The sequence below is a fragment of the Geotrypetes seraphini genome, chromosome 4 (assembly GCF_902459505.1).
Source record: "Geotrypetes seraphini chromosome 4, aGeoSer1.1, whole genome shotgun sequence".
Lineage (NCBI taxonomy): Eukaryota > Metazoa > Chordata > Amphibia > Gymnophiona > Dermophiidae > Geotrypetes > Geotrypetes seraphini.
In genome coordinates, this window is record NC_047087.1 from 166,017,495 (window position 1) to 166,035,034 (window position 17,540).

General features: G+C 43.7%; 1 protein-coding gene across 1 annotated transcript in view; it reads right to left on the reverse strand.

The window, feature by feature from the left end:
• Nucleotides 1-17,540, reverse strand: part of CARMIL2 (capping protein regulator and myosin 1 linker 2) — a 582,193-nt gene that overhangs the window by 508,432 nt on the left and 56,221 nt on the right. The window contains exons 6-7 of the mRNA XM_033941489.1: nucleotides 13,085-13,154; nucleotides 5,161-5,242 (exon numbers count right to left, since the gene is read on the reverse strand). Coding sequence (XP_033797380.1) covers nucleotides 5,161-5,242; nucleotides 13,085-13,154 — 152 coding nt within the window. The remainder of the gene's footprint in view (nucleotides 1-5,160; nucleotides 5,243-13,084; nucleotides 13,155-17,540) is intronic.

The following is a 17,540-nucleotide window of genomic DNA, read 5'->3' on the forward strand; positions in this document are numbered from 1 at the left end:
CTTGGACATACGAGACTGTGCAGCAGTGTAAATATAGGGACTATACAGCAAATTAGGAACAGTAGTTTAAATATAAGTAGTTTAGTTTAGATACAAGTTATTTGAGTATAGGCTGAGAGTGGACTATACAGAAATTTTTGGCAGAAGATTAGAATGGAGAAAGAAGGGTAGAGGTGGGGTTTAAGGTAGAGAGCTGCACGGGAACGGGGATGACGGGAATCCCGCGGGACCCGCGGGGATCCCGCGGGTTCCCCCTTTGGGTCACGGGGATCCCTTGGGGACACCCCCTAGGGTCACGTGGATCCCGTGGGGATGCCCCCTAGGGTCGCGGGGATCCCATAGGGATGCCTCCGAGGGTCGCGGGGTTCCTGCAGGGTTGGATGGCACTCGAGCCGCGAGGCTAGTCTCCTTCTCCTTACCTGCCCTGCTGCAGCACACAGCCGACTGGAAGTCTTCCCGATGTCAGCGCTGACATCGGAGGGAGGGCTTAAGCAAAACCCTCCCTTCCTTCGACGTCAGCGCTGACATCGGGAAGACTTCCGGTTGGCTGTGTGCGGCAGGGCAGGTAGGGAGAAGGCAATGGCGTACCAAAAGGGGGGGGGGGTCCACCCCAGTTGCAGCCATGGGGGGAGTGTGCACAGTCAGATCCCCTTACCTTTGTGGCGCTTCCCCCGACCGACCAACAACAGGCCCGGTCGACAAACCTCCCTGCCTTGTAGCCGCGAATCTAAATTACCTTCTTACAGCAGCTTCAATTCTCCAGTTGCTGTAAGAAAGTAATTTAGATTCGCGGCTACAGGGCAGGGAGGTTTGTCTGACCAGGCCTGTTCTGTTGTCGGTCGGGTGGGGAAGCACCACAAAGGTAAGGGGCAGGGAGGGAGAAAGGGAGTAAAGGTGGAGTGGAGAAGAAAAGATGCTTAAGGGAAATGGGTAAAACTGAGGGGGGGAGAAGGCCGCTGAAAGCACTGGGGAAGACAAAGGGGTGGAGAAGGACGCTGAAAGCACATGTGGAAGACAAAGGGGTGGAGAAGGACGCTGAAAGGACATGGGAAGATGGAGGGGAGAAGGATGCTGAAAGGACATGGGGAAGACAGAGGGGGGAGAAGGACGCTGAAAGCACATGCGGAAGACAAAGGGGTGGAGAAGGACGCTGAAAGGACATGGGAAGATGGGGGGAGAAGGACGCTGAAAGGACATGGGGAAGACAGAGGGGGGAGAAGGACGCTGAAAGGACATGGGGAAGATGGGGCAGAGAAGGAAGCTGAAAGGAAATGGGGAAGAGAGAGTGGGGAGAAGACGCTGGCATGGAAGAAGACAGAGATGCCAGACTATGGGGGGAGTGGAGGGAAGAAGATGGGTGCCAGACCAATTTGGGAGGGGGCGAAAGGGAGCGGCACAGTAACAGAACAAATGGAAGACGCAGAGAGAAGAGAGACAGTAGATGGAAGGAACTGATTGAGAACATGAGGAAAGCAGAAACCAGGCAACAAAGGTAGGAAAAAAATTCTTTTTTTTTTTTGCTTCAGGATAAAGTAGTATATTAGTTGTGTGATAAAAATTTATAAACATTAGAGGCTCTGGTAGAAACCCGTTTACAAAGTATGTATTCTTCTCAATTAATATTTCCAAATTAATAGTCTTTTTGCTTATTTTTAAATGGGTTTCTACCAGAGCCTTTAATTCAGTAGCATAATTAAATGAAATAACTATTTCTGTAGTTTATAGGGACGGGCGGGGACGTAGGGGGATTCCTTACGGGGATGGGCGGGGACGGAGGGGATTTCTCGTGGGGACGGGTGGGGACGGAGGGATTCCTCGCGGGGACGGGTGGGGATGGGTGGGAGTCCTCACGGGGACGGCAGGGGACAGGTGGGATTTCTGTCCCCGCGTAACTTTAGTTTAAGGGGTTGGGTGTACACTGAGGGTGACCTTTAGTTGAAGAGGAGGGTCTTTACCATTTTCCAGAATGTCATTAGTGTCTGTAGTCTGAGTTGAGGGGGGAGTTGGTTCCAGATTTGGGGAATGAAGTGGCTGTAGGAGCGTTTTCGGGCAGTTTCTGAGAGGAGGGACCTTCCAGGGGGAATGCATAGGCGTATCTCCGTTTCTGAGTGGAGGGTGCGTGTGGGGATGTAGATGGGTAGCTTGGATTTTATGTAGGAGGGGGTGGTAGCATAAATTATTTTGTGTGCTATTGCCAGGGCCTTGAATGCACAGCATTGGCTAATTGGGAGCCAGTGTTCAGCGCGGAGTGCTGGGGAGATGGGTTCATGGTAGTGAATGAATGCTAGGAGTGACATCAATGGACTTCTGCCCTCTCTGATCATGAGGTAAATGAAAGAGATATGGAAGAAGAAGCAGCTGACAAGCAGGCAACTAGAGCTGCAGATATCTGGATCTATAAGTCATAGGTTGCCCTGACCTTAGGTAGATTACTCCAAACAAGGGTCTTGCCTGTTTTTTAGATCAAAACCAAGCTATGCTAAGTCAGACCAAGCCCCACTGATTATCCTGATGATTTCATTATTTTTGCTAGATAGTAAACTGATCTGGATCTACTGCATGTACTAGAATATAAGATGAGATTTTTGGGCCACCCCCCAAAAAAGGCCCAAAAATGGGGGTCTCATCTTATATTTGAGTGAACACCTACCCACCCCCCTCTGGGTCTTGTTGTAGGCCTCCGCTGGCCTGCTGTATGACCTGGTAGGCCGAGATAGGAGGGATTCCTTCCGTCTCCTGTCCCAGCTGACTCTAACAATTGTTTTACCTCCCTCCTGCCTCCCCTTGTGTACCTTTTTCGGCTTTTTGAATCCTTGGTGGTCCAGCGGTGTATCAGGCAGAAGTGAGGGGGGGGGGAGGCGAGAAGGAGGTACAAAAATTGTTAGAGTCGCCTGGGACAGGAGACAGGAGGAATCTGTCCTGTCCTGGCCTACCACTGGCCCACCAGCTCATACGGCAAGTTCGGTGGAGGCCTGCAGGACATTAGGAGAAAAGGGGGACAGGGTGAAGAACCTGGCAAAGAGGGAGGAAGGACAGGGTGGAGAGCCTGGCAGTGCATGGAGGGAGAAGGATGGGTGCAGAGCATGGCAGGGGAGAGAGTTAGGGAGGGGAGCAGAGCACAGATCCTGGCAGGGCATATGAATATTAACCTCCCTCCCCCATCTTATATTCGAGTCAACCCCTTTTTCCTTCTTTTTAGAGAGATAAAGGGTACCTCGTCTTATACTTGGATCGATTTATATTCAAGTATATATGGTATTTGGATTGGGGTTGCATATAAACTGAAGTGTAATATAACATAATGGTGGCTAACCCAGATTATTTGGAAGTACTTGCTAGAACCTACTGGTAAGTTCATTATGAGTTTTAAACAAGAATATGTGGGTGGTTTCTTTTAGTTTTTGTAATTTAAGAATTTAATTAAATTTCTTGTACATAACAAAACACTGCATAGTTGCTTATGAGTCTGTATATAATATTACAAATTCTATAGAGAAAACAGTTTGATTGAAGCAGCACACATTTATGTCTATTTGTGAGTAGGCATAAATAGTAAGCAAAGCTTCAGTGTCAAAGTGAAGAAGGTTGGCACTCGGGACAGTGACACCTTGAAACACCATGCCATGCACCCCCTACTCTTCCCCTGACACCAGGGCAGGATTAACCAATAGGCCAAGTAGGCACGTGCCTAGGACCCGAAATGGTCAGGAGGGCCCGATGAAGGATGGCATCAACATTGATTTTTCCAAATGGCGATGGGCCCCTCCAGCATCGATCAGCAATGGGCCCCCCCCCCCATCGACGGAAAGTAAAACAAGCAAGCAACACGGGTAAGAAAGGCAACGGGAACTGTAATTGTGCAAGCGGTGCTACTTGCCCAAATCTTCCCTCTGATGCAGCTTCCTGTTTCTGCCTGGGCGCATGGTGGGGGGGGGGGGGGGGGGGGGGGCAGGGGGTCCCAGTGTACTTGTGTGCCTAGGGGCCCTCGACAAATTAATCTTGCCCTGCCTGCCACTTGAGCAGACCCGCCCAGGCGCTGTCTATGCGGGTGGCTGGCGCAGGCGCCTCTCCTCTGCCCCCTGCATACCTCTTTAAATGTTCACTAGCATGAGCAGCATCTTCTACCTGCTGCTCGCGCCAGTCTCGGCTCCCTTCTGATGACACATCCTGGTACCGCAACCAGGAGGTGATGTCAGACGGGAGTCGAGGCCGGCATGAGCATCAGGTGGAAGATGCTGCTCACACCAGCAAACATTTAAAGAGGTGCATGGGGGAGGGAGTGGCAGAAAGGAGGAGATGCTCCGGCACCAGCCACTCGCGAAGATGGTGCCCAAGGTGGTCTGCCCCCTTACTAAGCCACAGCATAGCATACATTTATGTGCATTTTTATAAAATATGCATATAAGTCAAACATTTCCCTTAAACTTACAGAGGATCCAGGGTTGATTCCCACTGGATCTCCTTGTGATCCTGGGAAAGTCATTTAATCCTCCATTGCCCCAAGTACAAAAATTTAGATTGTGAGCCTAGTAGAAACAAACAGTGCTTGTATGTAATATGTAAACTGCTTTGGCTATACCACAGAAAGATGGTATATCAAATGCATTACCCGTACTCTAATTGTACTGCATGTACTTTAATGCCTAATGAGTGTTAATGACATAAATGCACGAATAATCTTTTATAAATCTACCTCCAACAACTTTTAAAATTACCCCAGGGAATTTATGTACTTACGTTGACATCTGCTCTTTACCACACAAAAAAATTTCTCGTGGAATTTGTGTATACAGATGAATATCCACAAAAATATGCATAAATGTAAATCCACACCAACCCTGCGCTTGAGAATATCTCCACTCTGTCCAAAGTTCCCTGGGTAAAGACTATACATCTATAGTTTTGTAGGCAGACATTGTGCACTTATAACTCTATAGGCATATCAGTTAGGCAATTTCATTAAAACCTATTGCTGCCTGTAAAGCTTTGTCTTAGCCACAGAAATGATTTGGAGAATTGCACTCCCTCCATGACACTTACATGAAATCTGTCTCAAGCTGTATGACTAACAGAAATTGAATAATAACATAAAGATGTAAACCAGGCAACATTAATCAATTTCAAATATTTTATAGCAGTAGGGTGAAAGAAGAGGCTCACCATTGTCTGATAAATCTAGGCTGCTGACTGCACTCACATCAAATATAAGGTCCTGGATGACTTGGGCTCCAGCTGAGCGCAGCTTAAATGAAAGACATAAAGGTTAGGTCTCAATATTAAAGCAAAGAATACTGAAAAATGCATGAGGCATAAAATGACAGATTTCACTATAGACGATGTTTGTTCCTGGGCAATTTCCTAATTGCTCATTTCTGCACAATGAGATTTTCTCTGTTATTACTGTTCCATATATTTGTATACTTACTTAAAACCAATAAAATATTTTGAACACAAAAAAAAAAAAAAGTATAGAAAATGTCTGTTGTTTCCGTAAAACTTTGCTTTAGTGACCAAGATAGTCAAATTTTCCAATTTACCTATTTAAAACATGAAAACGCCAAATTTTCATCTTTTCATTCTTATAAAGTAACATACTGAAACATAGGAACATGATGGCAGATAAAGGCCAAATGGCCCATCTAGTCTGCCCATCCACAGTAACCATTATCTCTTTCTCTCTTCGAGAGATGTGGGATCAATTTTATGCATTCATTTTGGTCTGGCCATGGCGGCGGCTATCTAGCACAAGGAGGGCATTCTGGTTCATCCCTATCTGGACGACCGGTTGATTTAAGCAAAGTCCTTTCAGGAGAGCTCTCAGGTGAATCACAATTACTAACAATAGTTCTGCAAGTTCATTTTTCAATTCTATCAGCACTCTGGGATGTATACCATTCCGTCAAGGCGATTCACTACTGTTCAATTTGCCAAATTGACCCATTACATCATTCAGTGTTAAAGCAGAGATTTGAAAGAGTTTCTTTGATTCATTAGAATTAAATACCATTCTGGCACCAATAGCTCCCCCACATCTTCCTCAGTGAAGAATGAGGGAAAGAATTCATTTAATCTCTCCGCTATGGCCTTGTTTCCCTGAGAGCCCCTTTTATCCCTCAGTTGTCTAGCAGTCCAACCAATTCTCTTCCCTGTGTGTTTTTGCTTCCAGCACAATCTTATTTTCAAGATCTCTTTGCCTTCTTTATTAGCACCTTGCATTTGACTTGGCATTCCTTGTGTTGTTTACAATTTTTCACTCAGATTTTTCTTCCACTTTCTAAATGATTCTCTTTTAGCTCTAATAGTTTCCTTTACCTTATTCGTTAACCAAGCTGGCTATCGTTTGGTCTTCCTTCGTCCTTTTTTAATACATGGAATATATCTAGTCTGGGCTTTCAGGATGGAATTTTTAAATAACATCCACGCCAGATGTATATTTTTGACCTTTGCAGTTGCACCTCTAAGTTTCTTGAACTAGCTGCTCCATTAAGCAGTCTTTGATTTCATGAAGAAATTTTATCTCCCCAGCATATCATGATGTTACATTCACCCAGTCAATATTGGGGTAGTTGAAATCACCCATTTATTATGTTACCCAATTTGTTAGTTTCCTTAATTTCTGATAAAATTTCAGCATCTGTCCATCTTGGTCAGGCGGATGGTAGTACATTCCTATCACTATCTTTTTCCCCCCTTATACATGGAATTTCTACCCATAGGGATTCCAAGGTGTGTTTCTGCACCTGTAGAATTTTCAGTCCATTCGATTCAAGGCCCTCCTTAACATATAATGCTACACCTTCACTGATATAGCTTGACCCCGGTATGACAGTGTCCCATTGGTTATCTTCCTTCCACCAGGTCTCAGAGATGCCTATTATATCTATCTTTTCTTTTTTTTTTTTTTTTTAATTCTTTATTGAATTTCAAATTTTGACAGTGCAATACAATTATTTTAAACATGAGCACTACACATAACGCACTTAAAATAAACAAAATTATTACATAACCAGTCCTTTTCTCCCTCCCTTCTTCACATAATTAATACAATGCACTTGAATATATTATTACAATATTATAGATAAAATACCTCTAGCAAATCCAAATACCTTCCCCTCCCTCCCCCCCCACCCCCTTTGGATATGTAGGGAATCTAAAAAAAGGAAGATACATGACATTCATTGTGATTCAACATATGCAGTTAATGGGCTCCATACCTTATTGAATATCTTACTAGATCCCAAACACTCTGCATTCATTCTCTCATATTTATATGTGGAACAAACATTTGCCCACCAAAATGTGTAATTAAGTCTGTCATAACTCTTCCAGTTACATGTAACCATCTGGATGGCTATTCCGGTCATAATCAAGAAGAGCCGGCTTTTATATCTATCTAAAGAAGGTTTAATATGCAATATTGTACCACAAATTATGGCTTCGTTGGTTAACGGAATTGATGACTCAAGAATAATATTAATTTGTCCCCAAATTGACTTCCAGAAGTTAAGTATCAATGTACAATAATACAACAGATGATCCAAAGTCCCTATTTCAATATGATAATGCCAGCATTTATTAAACTTAGAACTATCTACCTTATTCAAATGAACAATTGTTGGCCTTCTCCCAGTTTCTAGTTTAAAAGCTGCTCTGTCTCCTTTTTAAATGTTGACACTAGCAGCCTGGATCCACCCTGGTTAAGGTGGAACCCATCTTTGAGGAATAGGCTCCCCCTTCCCCAGTATATTGCCCAGTTCCCAACAAACCTAAAACCCTCTCCCCTGCATCATTGCCTTATCCACACATTGAGACTCCGGAGCTCTGCCTGTCTCTTGGGTCCTGTGTGTGGAACAGGGAGCACGTCTGAAAATGCTACCCTGGAGGTTCTAGATTTTAACTTCCTACCTAAGAGTCTAAATTTGGCTTCCGAGAAACTCTCTACCGCATTTCCCTATGTTATTTATACCCACATATACTAAGATAGCATGTTCTCCCCAGCACTATCTAAAATCTTATCTAGGTGACGTGTAAGGTCCGCCATCTTCACACCAGGCAAGCAAGTGACCAAGCAATCCTCAGGTCCACCAGCCGCCCAGCTATATATGTGCCTAATGATTGAATTTCCCACTATAACAGCTGTCATAGCCCTTCCCTCCTAGGCAAAAGCCTCTGGAGACACATCCTCTGTGTGAGAGGATATTGCATCCCATGGTGGGCATGTCCTGGCTACAGAATTGCCTTCTACTTCACCAGGATGATGCTCGAATTGGAGTACTAGTGCTTCTTTCCCGGTGCTAAGTATATGAGAGATGTGATCTACGATTGAGACTATGGCGGTTTCAGTGCTGTGATGTGTGTGGAAGCCTGATTGGAATTCGTGTAGTGCTGAGAATTTATCCAGGTAGTTTGTCAGGGCTGTGTTGATCAGTCCTTCCATCAGTTTGGTGAAGAAGGGGATGTTAGCTACTGGTCTGTAGTTGGAGGGTAGGGATATTGGATCTTTATGGTTTTTGATGATGGGAGTAATGAGTATGTGGCCGAGATCAGTTGGGAATTTACCATTGATCATTTGTTATGAAGTCCAATCGTAGAGCAGTGCTTTGAAGGGTGCGGGAGCTGATTTCATGATGCTAGGTGGACAGTTGTCAATATGGCAATAGGAGTTGGCATATATTTGTTGTGAAGTCGGAGGAACTGGAACCAGTCGGGGTTTTGAAATTGTCCCAGTACATGTCGGCTGGGATTGAGCCAAGTCGGGGGAACATAGAGGTGAAGGAGTGATTGGGGAGGGGGGAGTTTTGGAAGGATGACCTTAATAGGAGGATTTTTGATTTGAAGTGGGACACGAAGGTCTCTGCAAATGGAAGTTGGGTGGAGGGGGCTCTTTTGTGTTGGTTGACATCAAATAAGGTGTTGATTAGTTTGAAGAGTTCTTTACTGTTGGCAGTGGGGGATCCTATTTTATTCGAGTAGTAGGTGCATTGCTTTTCTTTTGTCATTCTTTTGTATTCATGTATCATGGATCTCCAAGTTGCCTTGTCCTTCTCATTATTGGTTTTGGTCCAGATTCTTTCTAGTTTGCGTGCTTTTCATTTTAGGGTTGTTGGTTCCATGTCGTACCATCCGTCAATTATGTGGTTTCTTATCTTGCCTTTCTTAAGCGGTGCAATTTTGTCCAGGATCAATGTGCTGGCATTGTTCCAGTTTGCACTGAAGTCCAAATTTGTGTCGAAATTGGGGAGTAGTTCAAAGTGGGACCAGAATTCTTTGGGGTTCAGGGATGGTCTGAAGGTTATGGGTATGGGTCTCTTTTCTGTGATTAATTGAGGGTTCGGGGATTTGCGTTGCTTCAGAGCAGCTGGAATTTGGCAAGTAGGTGGTCTGACCAGATGTTTTTGTATTAGATTGCATTTGTGAGGGAGATGGAGGAAGGGGTTGGGGCTTTGGATGAGAAATAAATTAGATCTAGGTGGTGGCCTTTCTGATGGGTGGTGGATGGTAGGGGGATGGAGAATTCTAGGGACGTTAGGAAGGAGAAGACTTCCTTGACCAAAGGTGAGTCTTGGCATTCCAGGTGGAGGTTTATGTCGACCAGTAGTAGACTGAATTTGTCCTTAGAAGTATTTAGGAGGAGAAATTCGAAAAAGTCTTGGCTGGCTGCTTGCCATTTGTTGGGCGGGATATAGAACAGAGTGGTGACTAGATAATTAGTTAGATCAGACTTCGAGAGGTCACAGGAGAGGATTTCGAGATCTTCTGTAGATTTAGAGTCAATAATCTGGAAGTTGAAGAGGTCTTTTAGGATGATGGCGATTCCACCTCCTTTTTTGGAGCTTCTGGAGAAGGGGATGATTTTATAACCATACGGTAGGATGTCATTGATAATTATGTCGATGTCTGAGATGAGCCTGGTCTCGGTTAGGATTACTAGGTCTTGCTGGGATTCAGTTAGCTAGTCTATTACTAGCTGGGCTTTATTCCTAATGGATCTTATATTAAGGTAAGCATAGGAGAAGGTGTAAGAGGTTGGGGATAGAGTGGGTCTGGCAGGGGTGATGTTCTGTAGTTGTATTTGTCTTTTGGGTTTGGTGTTGGGTTGATGGCGAGTGTTGTGGAGAGCTTGGATTGGGAAGGGGCCTTGTTCAGTTCATTCAGAGTGGGTGAGAGATAGGTGGTTGTCTTGGGTGAGTCGGGATTGTCTGTTGAATGGGAAAAAGATGGGTGGGGTGGTTTCAAAAGAAGTGACCCTATGGGACCAGAGTCTGAAGCAGATTAGGTATAGCATAGCATAGCATAAGGGAGGAGAATGTTTTAGGTGGGTTTCATGATTGGTTTGGACAGCTATGCCTTAGGGACAGCTATGCCTTAGGGTAATATCAGTAGTAAGTACTGGAAGTATTAATAATGTATCCGGTAATTGCTAGAGTGGTGGCTGCAGTTTAAGGTAGGAACAGTGATTGTGTTTGTGTAGGTGGTTGCAATGAATTAGAGTGAAAGCAGTAGAACAAGCAGTAGTGCAAACAGTAGTACAACATGTGTTTGCTTGGGTGGGTGCAGTGAATTAGGGTGGAGGCAGAAGAACAAGCAGGAGAGTTTGAGATTGAGGAGTCGCTTTGCAAAGGCGCGCGCCTTCGACTTGCGCCTTAGAAGGTACGCTGAATGGCTGTGTGTCGTTAAGCACTGAGCAGCATGGAGGGGCGGAGTGCGCTCCCAAGCCCGAGGGGATCCTCTCCTGCTCTGGCTCGGCATAGAAATAAGGAGAAATGTCAGTGCCAAAGTAAAAATTTTAAATTGTGTAGCGTGTTCCCACTGAGCCTTTTAACTGGCTCAGCGGCTGTAGCGGCGTGGAAGGGTGGAGTGCGCTCCCATGCCCCAGAGGATCTTCTGCTGCTCCAGCCTGGCACAGAAATAAGGAGAAATGGCAGTGCCAAAATAAAAATTTTAAATTTTGCAGCGTGTTCCCGCTGATGTTATCACTTATGCCTCCAGGTGTCACCTATATGGCAGTACAGTGGATTTTTGATGGGGTTTTGTGGGCTCACACTTTCCACCAGAAGTATACTAGTTAGGGTGGTATATGGGCCTGGGTTCCCTTCTTTGCAGTCCACTGCACTGCCCACTAAGCTACTCCTGAGACCTACCTGGAGCTCTACTAGGACTGGCCATAGTATCTGCAGCTGTCATAGAGACAAATATGTACTGTTTAATGCAGATATTTGGGGGTGGGAGGGGTCAGTGACCACTGGGGGAGTATAGGGAGTCCTAGTTTCACCTCTTCAATGGTCAGTTTGGCCCTTATTCATTTTAAAAACAGCTCTAGTCCAAAATGTCAAAATTGTGCCTTGGATGTTAGATTATCACTATAAAACGTCCAAGTTCTAAACCCACCCTAATCCTGCCCAAAACATGCCTCTAATATGCCTCCTTAAGATTTAGACACACTGGAGAGACAAAGGGACAAATTCTATAAAGGATGCCTAAAGTTAAGCGTTCACAATGTAGACATTGGACAACTTAGGCGGCCAAATAGATTGAATAATAAGCACAATTAACGACTTTAACAAGCAATAATTAGAAGTTAGTTGTTCAAAGGCTGTACGCGAGTCACAGACTAGGTGTCTACAATTTCACAGACACATATTGGAAAAAGCTGTGCCAACTGGAAAGGTGTGGACGTGGTTTTAATATGGACGTCCATTTATAGAATTGCATGGCGCTCAGCATTCTTGTGTTCTAAGACGCCTATATTTTCACCTAAAATGTAGGCATTGCAAAACAAGGTCTACTTTTGGGCATGCATTGGACGCGAGCTAGGCATGAGTTAGACGTGCTGAAGGCGTCCTCATATAAGTGTATTGGTCTTCTGTTTTTTGCGGTAAAGAGTTATGAGAAACTTAAGACAAGTTTGAAAATTCTTTGATAGAACACAATTCCGACTCTTAGTACAATCCCTAGTCCTAGGCCTATTAGACTATTGCAACATTCTCTACCTCCCCTGCCCAGCAACAATGATAAAACAACTACAAACAATCCAAAACACAGCACCAAGACTTATATATTCATTGAGGAAACACGACCACATCACGGAGGCATACCTTGACTCAAACTGGCTTGCAATTCCTACAAGAATACTATTCAAATTCTACTATCTACTATTTAAAACCATAAACGGCGACAGCCCAACCTACCTGAACAACCGCCTCATCCAAACTACATCAACTAGACACAGGAAAACCCACACTCCATTCACGCACCCTCCAATCAAAGAAGTCAAACGGAAAAAACGATATGATGGCCTCCTAGCCACACAAGCAGCAAAACTCAACAACCAAATCTCCAATCTACTAATTATGACCCCAGACTACAAAACATTCAGAAAAGAAGAAGTAAAGATGCTACTTTTCAAGAAATTCCTGCAAACGACTTAATACCATTAGCTCCTTCCCACTTCCCAATGCCTTCCCGATTCCCCAAAGCAACCTCATCTACTCTTTATCTCCTCTAGAAATTACCAGATATCTTCTTCTTGTAATACGTTTTTTGTAATCCGCCTTGAACTGCAAGGCAATGGCGGAATAGAGATCTTTAATGTAATAATGGAAAAAGATGTGTAATAATGCACTACTAAATCAAAGAACATGAAAAAAAATATTGCATAATAAACTTCACTTGCAAAGTTTAAGAAAATAAGAAGAGAAACCCTACTCACAATTTATGTTTATGTTTTATTAAAACTTGTTATACCCCTTGGTCATACGACAGGTCCAAGCAGTTTACAGTAAATATTCAATCTAGAAAAATTATGATAGGAAAGACCTCCTAACATACAAACAAGAATAACTTTAGACGCATTTTGCAGAATCAGGGCCTAAATGTCTAAGATGTGTAATTCCCCAGGTTCTGTAGATGGCAAGCCATAGAGTGACATGAAAAGATTTGAGGCCATTTCCAAGTCTGTTGGATGAGTTTTTAGCCTTATGCCAAAGAGATGGGATAGATTTTGCTAAGCTATCCAAGATGAAATAAAGGAAGTGGTAACATAGCCTTTCTGAATTTGTTTGTACAGTTATAGGTGTATCCTTACCTCACAGTTACTGAGATCCAGCTCTACTTCGCTGAGTTGACTGTTACATGCCAGTCCCTGAAGCACTATTCTAAAAGAAATGTAAAAGCCAGGAAATGACTATTATGAGTTTGAACCATTATTTATTTATTTATTCAATTTTCTATACCGTCCTCCCAGGGGAGCTCAGAACGGTTTACATGCATTTATTCAGGTACTCAAGCAGTTTTCTCTCTCTGTCCCGGCAGGCTCACAATCTATCTAACGTACCTGGGGCAATGGTGACTTGCCCAGGGTCACAAGGAGCAGCATGGGTTTGAACCCACAACCTCAGGATGCTGAGGCTGTAGCTTTAACCACTGCGCCACACTCAGTTATATTTTAAATTAAATATATAAATGGAAAGCAAGTTAGGTACCTCAGCTTCTCAGATCAGAAATAGAGTAGTTAAAAGGCATAATTACCTTCTGGGATAATCTATATAAATTATTTGCTTATCAGGAATGCTTCAGTACTAGATTTTCTTCCATTTGTCTTCAATGGACATGTTCTCAGTAATAAATTATAAAACTGGTGTATTAAATAGTATTATGTTTGCCAGGTTCTAAATCACAGTTGAAGTATATAGTCTTCTAGTCCAGAGAGGTGTTTAATTGGTGTTCACAGACCTACTGAATAAATTCTTAATAATATTTCAACAGTGACACCATTGGGTGTTTGAACTCTCAAAGTGCCTACACCGACCAGTACTTACACTTTGTGGACTCTGGAAGGTGGCTCTCTTTGGCACAAAGCAAGCATTCAGAGGAGCATTAGCTGCAAATCTGAGAAACTGAGATCATCTCTAAGTTATCCTGGCACAGAGTAAGGTCCATTCCTTCTGCTTTTACTACTACTTATCACAATTTATAACTCCTCTCATCTTGGGTTCTGCATCCCCAACCCTATATATCATGTCTGTATGTCCAAGTTAGACTGTAATCTCTTCCGAGCAGGTACCATCTATTAAATGTCAAAATGTACAGCACTGCGTACGCCTTTCAGCATTATAGAAGTGATAAATAGCAGTAGTGGTGCTGAATATCTATCCAGATGCTGCTGAATATCTATCTTGTTTCCCTGAAAATAAGACCTATCCCGAAAATAAGCCCTAGTTAAGATCGACCCCCGAATGCACCCGACACTCCCTCACTCCATCCCTGACACTAGTGCTGCCTGATTTATTTAAAAAATTGGACACACAGTGGGAAGGTCGGTGGAGTTCTGTTGCACAGGGGGATGGGAAGGAGGGATACAAAGATGCTGCACAAGGGGATGGATGAGAGGGGAGGAAAGATGCTGCACATGGGGGGAGGGGGAAAGAAAGAGGAAGAACTGGGGTGGAGGAAAGGAAAGGAGAGAATTGTTTTACATGAAAAAAATAAGACATCTCCAAAAGTAAGCCCTAGTGCATTTTTGGACCCCAAATTAATATGACACTGTCTTATTTTTGGGGAAACACGGTAGTTAGACTACTTCTGTAGCATTATTAGGGTAGTGCCAGGGTGATTTTGGTAGAGTCAGGAGTTACCTGGCTAGTAATGATATTCAGTCTGCTAACGGGGTAACTGCCTAGATACTGGTGCTAAAGGTCTGGGTTTTAAAACCCTGCTGCGGATGGCATTTTGAAATCATTGATTATGGGCTGAATATTACCCCCAATACTGTTTTTACTCTAATAACCTCATTGGTGGTCTGATTCATTTTGAGTTACATGGTATGACCCAGATTTACATGGCTTAGGTGGGACCAAGTCAGATAGTATTTAGGCCAAAATGGTTGTTTGGGGGGGGGGGGGGGTCACCACTAAATCAGCTGAATTTGCCCTCTAGAACTGGTGAAGTGCCTCTGATTCTCGATCTCATTGTTTGTTTTTATTACCCTGTTTCTCTTCTATTTTATAGCATGTGGTTCTATTGGCATTATTTTATTTCTGTAAGATCTTCTAACTGTTCAATTGGGGGTTGATTTTGAAAAGCTTTTTCTGCATATATGGAAAAGGGCTTTTATAAAACTGTGTATAAGCAGGGCTTGATTTGCAGATATAAAGGAAATGGAACTGTAGTAATTCGGGAAGGAGTAGATAGGCAAAAGTCAAGGACAAGAGCAAAAAGATGGACAAGAATTAGAAGCCTAATGACTTATTTGCTCTAGTCTGGCTTCCTGGAAGAGAGGTAGAAGCGGCAGAACTGTGTGCCTAACTGTTTCCCCAGAAATTAAGCCTCTGTGTAAGTACAGATGCTGAAAAGATTGTAGACGCTTATAAATAAATAGCTCTGTTTGTTTAACAAGAAATTTATAAAAAGATTTCCTAAACATGATACTTTGTTGAATGGATTCTTAGTAGATTGTGACTGAACCAAACATGAGAATTATCAACAGAGGATTTATATAGTGAGCCTTTTTAGAATATGCGGCAAAGAAAAGACCAGAGAATACCAGACCTTCAAGCCAAAATATGTGCTTTGATGACAACCGTATAAAGTGGAATATGAAACCGGACCCCACACGGATTAGCTGTAGATCATGTATCAAAAGTACTAAAAATAAGTCAAAATAAATAGGAATAAATAATAATCATCAATGGTATAAAGAGGACTTAAATGTTAAAATGACACAATTAAAGGACCAAGGAGTAAACATAAATATGTAAAAATTACATAATCAGGGAGAGTTACCTGAGTGAGGTGCATTGAGAGGGGCTGTTTCTTACCTACTAAGAGGTTCAGTGTTCTGTATAACATCTACAGAGGAGGCGATTTTGGGTGCCGATTGTTTGCAGGCACCCGCGGAGACAGACGCCCTGAGGTCATCGAGGACTTTAACCGGAGGGTGAAAATCAAGCTGCCACTGTCTCTTCGTCAACTATTAAGGATTCACATATTATTCATACTCGATTTGAAATCAAGGAAAATATGTTATGGGCTAAAAATCTGCGTCTAGTCAACTTCCCCAAAACTCAGTTGTTGACCTCAGGTATTTTATTGTGAAAATATTTTAAAGAGATTTGATGGGTTGGCTGATGCAGAAACTTTGCCCATAACAAATTCATATTATATCCCACAGAAAAAAAAAGTTTCAACAGAACTTGGAATAGATCAATTAGAACCAAGAGTTTGATTTGACGGGCTTCCTTGAAGACCCACAAGATATGATCCATACTAAAGCAACTTTATTGTTGACATATGTGAGGGAGTTAGATAAATCTTTAATGAAAGCTTATTTTCAGAATTAAAAATGCAAAATTCTGTGGTGATAGAGTATTAATTTTCCCTGATGTGACCAGGGTAACAATTAAAAAGGAAAGCATTTTTGGATCTAAAACCAAGAGTTTTGGCCCTGGAAGCTACATTTTATCTCAAGTTTTCATGTAAATGTGATTTGAAATTTAAAGATTGTGAATATATATGTTGGGACTCTATACAGCTTGAACAGTTTTTGCAGCTTCATGAATCTAGTCCCCATTTGACTTAAATAGAATTGGAATTCAGAAAGAATTTTATGCACCATTGATAATTGGTTTTGATTTTTTTTCTGTTGTTCTCTTAACTATGATCAGGAATACTGCTCCTGTAATGTGGGCTAGGGCAATGTTCTTCAACTGCTGGTCTGTGGACTGGTGCCGGTCCGCAAAAATCTCCTGCCAGTCCACGAAGGACCAGCGTCCCCCGCAAGCACCGAGTTAAAAAGGTGGCTCACTGCAAAAGCCTCGTGGATCACCCAGGCAAAAACACCAGTGCAGCCACCCTCCAACACCTCTAGGCAGCGCCAGGACCGCCAACGGGGAGCTCGCACGAACCTAGTGCAGTAGCCAATGGCAACTCTGGGTCAAAGGCCACTGGAGAGCGGGAGGCACGCAAAGCGAGCGCCACGCGACGAGCCACTGCCCGTGCTGCCCGTGCATGCACAGAAAACCACCGCCTCCCCGGCCTGCACTCTCCTCTCGGTCCTCCCCGGAAGGTCCCCTGCTCCCAGACCTGGCCAAAAGGAATGAAGGTCCCGCTGCTGCAACATGTGGCACGGAACCAGAGCAGCAAGACAGGGCGCGGGATGCGACCTCCTGAGCCCCCAGGTAGGCTGAGGAGAAGCCTCCTAATAGGAAAAGTCACTCCCCCCGTCTCCCTTGGCAGTCCAGTAGCAGCACCTGAGTCCACAACAGCACTACCCAGCCGCTGGTCCGCAAAACAATTCCTCCATTTCTGCCAGTCCATAGGTACAAAAAGGTTGAAAAACACTGGGTTAGAGGATATAGCCCCAGATTCACTAAGGCCAAAGATTGGATCCGATCCATGAGTGATCTGATCTGATCCAATCCGTGGCTGGGGGGGCTGATTCACGAATCACCCTCATGCAAATGAGGGCGATCGGAGTCACATCCCCAACTGACCGCCCGGATCGCTCTACAACGATCCCGACGTATGCTCAGACCATCTGTGCC